This window comes from Neopelma chrysocephalum, unplaced genomic scaffold (assembly GCF_003984885.1).
Source record: "Neopelma chrysocephalum unplaced genomic scaffold, ASM398488v2 Primary Assembly neopelma1_138, whole genome shotgun sequence".
NCBI lineage: Eukaryota > Metazoa > Chordata > Aves > Passeriformes > Pipridae > Neopelma > Neopelma chrysocephalum.
This window is the reverse complement of record NW_020897800.1, coordinates 1,346,090-1,349,245: the sequence shown is the minus strand read 5'-3', so window position 1 is coordinate 1,349,245 and position 3,156 is coordinate 1,346,090. Positions and strand designations below refer to the sequence as shown.

Genomic DNA, 3,156 nt, shown 5'->3' with positions numbered 1-3,156 from the left:
GGGTAACCCATAAAAAAACCAGCTTTCTGAGCATCCCAGTGCCAGAGCCATCACCTCGAGGGGGTTTTTAATTGGACCCGGGGCTGGAAAAACCTTCATTAGAGGAACAAAAACCCCACCTTTGGGATGGGGAATGACGTGGGCAGAGCTGGTTGCGGTGGGAGAAGGGAGATGTTTGGGTTTGGTGCAGGAGGGAGGGGGAAAGGGGTTTAAGGGATATTCTGGCTGCAGAGGGGGTGGATGGGGCAGGGGATGTGCTGCCTGTGGAGTGAGGGAGCTCAGCATCTTGCTGGCACACAGGATTCCTCCTCCCGGGAGCCGCGGAAGCAGAGGCAGGCGAATGGAGCTGCGGGGTGTAAATTTATAGTGAGAATTTTCTAATTTCACACCCATCAGACCCCACAGCGACCCGTCCTTGGGCGCTGCCGGGTCACCTCGCTGTTCCTGTGCCGTTCTCTCCCAGGCGGGCGGGTGCGGATGTGCCTGGAATGGGAACATCCCGGCGGTGCAGCAGGAGCTCGGCGATGCTCTGGCTCCCTTTGGTGGCCGACAGCTCCTATAACCACCTCCTCCAGCGCTCCGCCTTTGGAAACGCGGCCCTGCAGCGGCTCCTGACGAGGCGATTATTAACAATAACGAAGAATTCCTCCATGGAAAGAGGGTGGTCACTGGAGGGGGCGGCGCAGGGAGGTTTGGAGTCCAAGGAACGACTGGACGCGGCGCTCGCTGACAAGGTGGGGATCGGTCACAGGTGGGACGAGGTGGGCTGGGAGGGCTTTTCCAACCGAAACGATCCCGTAATTCCGTGATCCCATCATTCCGTGAGCCCGGGGCGAGCCCGCGAAATAGCAAACGCTCATTTGCATGGCACCGCCCTCTCATTTGCATAGCCCCGCCCACACGCGCCCCTCCCGCGGATGCGGCGTCACCGGGCGCGTCTCCCCGGCAACGGAGCCGCGGGTTCGAGTCCCGGCCCCGCCGGGACCCTTCGTGTGTCCCCTCCCCTGTCCCCCTGTCTGTCCTCCTGTCTGTCCCCCTGTCTGTCCCCCCGGCCATGCTCCGCGACGAGGACACCGAGGCGGATTTCCAGCGCTTCCTCCGCCGCGTGGACGATGTCAGTGAGTGTCCCCGGCCCCCCCGGGTGGGGAAAGGAACAACAACGGAGGGAGGGTTTAGGGGGAAAGGGAGGCGGAAAATGAATGGAAAAGGGGAAAATTGCTGCTCCACTGTCCCGATTCGGGTTATACACGGTCTCCCTGTGAGCTCGGGTGTGTCCCCATGGGTTCGGGTGTCTCCCCACGGGCCCAGCTGTGGGGATGCTTTGGGGATGCTCAGAGCTGCTTTCTTTTGTGTGTGTATATATATCTATATGTTTATTTATACATAAATGTGTTTATTTGTTTGTTTTTCTAACGCAGACACTCCGGGGGGTTCCGGAAAGTGATGGGAAATTGAGTTTGTGGATGTTTGTGTTTATCAATGTTTGTGTTTATCAACTGTCCCGGACCAGGCTGGACGGGGCTCCCAGCAACCCTGGTCCATGGAGGGAGTCTCTGCCCGTGCCAGGGGGTGGAATTAAATGAGTTTTGGGGGCCTTTCCAGCCCAAACAGTCTGTAATTCTACAATAAAGGCCATGCTGGTCACTTCAGAAGCAGGTGCCAGCTGAGCTCCTGGTCCCTCCAGGATCTCTTGGATATCCTGTGTGTATATAAATCCCTTATTTTCCCATCTTCTTTTTAGGCAATTTGCTGCAAGGCCTGAAGTCCACGGACTCGGCTGTCAAGGAAAAAGCCCTTGCTGAGGCAGAGAGGAGGCTCCAGGAGGAAGGGACCAGCAAAGAGGAGGAAACCAAGACCACGGTGAACAGGACAGTCATCAACACCTCTGTGAGGGCTTTGCCTCTGAGATCAAAGCTGGTTTAACTCTATTTTAAATAGCACTAATTCACAGCCCTCGCTCAGGAGAAAGCATTTTAAACAATATTTACAACCATGGGCTGAACGTGGCTTTATTTTTTTCCAGTAGTTATTTTATTGGGAGGTGCTTGATGAGATGTTTTCTGTGCCTTGGGGCTGCTGAGAACACAGAGGATTTCTCTTGGATTTATCCAAGTTGGATGCAGGCACTGAGGTGCCACAATTTACAGCTTTTACCTGCACTGAGGTGCCACAATTTACAGCTTTTATCTGCACTTCAGGAACTTGAGCAAGACTAGTTGAGGACACACGAGTCCCTTTGTTAATTAGGTTTTGATTCCTGCAGTGGGGTTTGGATTTTGGTGACTTGCCTCATTAAAGACAGAAATAGAAGCTTTCCAGTAATGTCAAAAATTGTTAAAAACCCTGTGTTTCTCTTTTTTCAGGGCCCAGCAGAGGCAGCAAATGCAGGTAGGACAGTGCTCACTCTGCTCTGTGACATCCCTTCAACCAGTTCTAGCAGAGCTGCTGCTACTTAATGCAAAACCTGATCCCACTCCTGCCACAGTCAAAGCTGACTTCTTCAGTGAAAAAATCAGAGTTTTAAGTAAAAAAGTTTACTTTTAATTTTAAAATTGTTAATAATAAAATTAACAAAATACATCAAATTTAATAAAATCAATAGATAATATTAATAAAATAAAATTGATAATAAAATTTTAGTCAAGATCCAGTCAGATCTGGGAAGACACTCAAGGGTTTTACCAGCATGTCTGTGTTTTTCGTGGGTAGGAGCCTTGCTTGGTGGAGTTACTGTGTTCTGGCCTCTCATCTACAAACTTTGTATTCTGAATTTAAAAGCAAACACGTTTATCTCCAGAAATGAGCTGCAGCAAGGCATGTGTGCCAGTCCTGACAGTGGTGGCATCATCATTACCTGTGATAGCTTGTCATTCACATTCCACTTTAACTGTTGAAATGTCCCCACAGCATCTTTTTTATTAAGAAATGACTCAGAAATACCCCAGAAATTATTTTTTTTTCCTCATCTGCAGATTGATTTTAACGAGTTTTCTCTTTTTTTTTTTTTTTTTTTATTTTTCCTTTCCCTTGACTGAAATGCCACCAACTCCCCTGGCTCCAAGATGCTTTCCTGGCAATGCTGGAGAAGGATGCAAAGGAACGAGCTCAGCAGAGGAAGAGAAACGAGCAGCTGGCAAATGGTAATTGCTCAGAGGG

General features: G+C 50.3%; 1 protein-coding gene across 4 annotated transcripts in view; it reads left to right on the top strand.

The window, feature by feature from the left end:
• Positions 1-849: 849 nt before the first annotated feature.
• The window catches only part of TTC12 (tetratricopeptide repeat domain 12), a 14,612-nt gene continuing 12,305 nt past the window's right edge, over positions 850-3,156 (top strand). For 2 of the 4 annotated variants that reach the window (XM_027699476.1, XM_027699473.1), the window contains exons 1-4: positions 850-1,114; positions 1,742-1,887; positions 2,364-2,388; positions 3,063-3,140. In XM_027699476.1, coding sequence (XP_027555277.1) covers positions 865-1,114; positions 1,742-1,887; positions 2,364-2,388; positions 3,063-3,140 — 499 coding nt within the window. In that variant the 5' untranslated portion in view covers positions 850-864. Of the gene's footprint in view, positions 1,119-1,741; positions 1,888-2,363; positions 2,389-3,062; positions 3,141-3,156 lie in introns of all 4 variants that reach the window. The other 2 variants (XM_027699474.1, XM_027699477.1) reach the window with 2 other exon arrangements.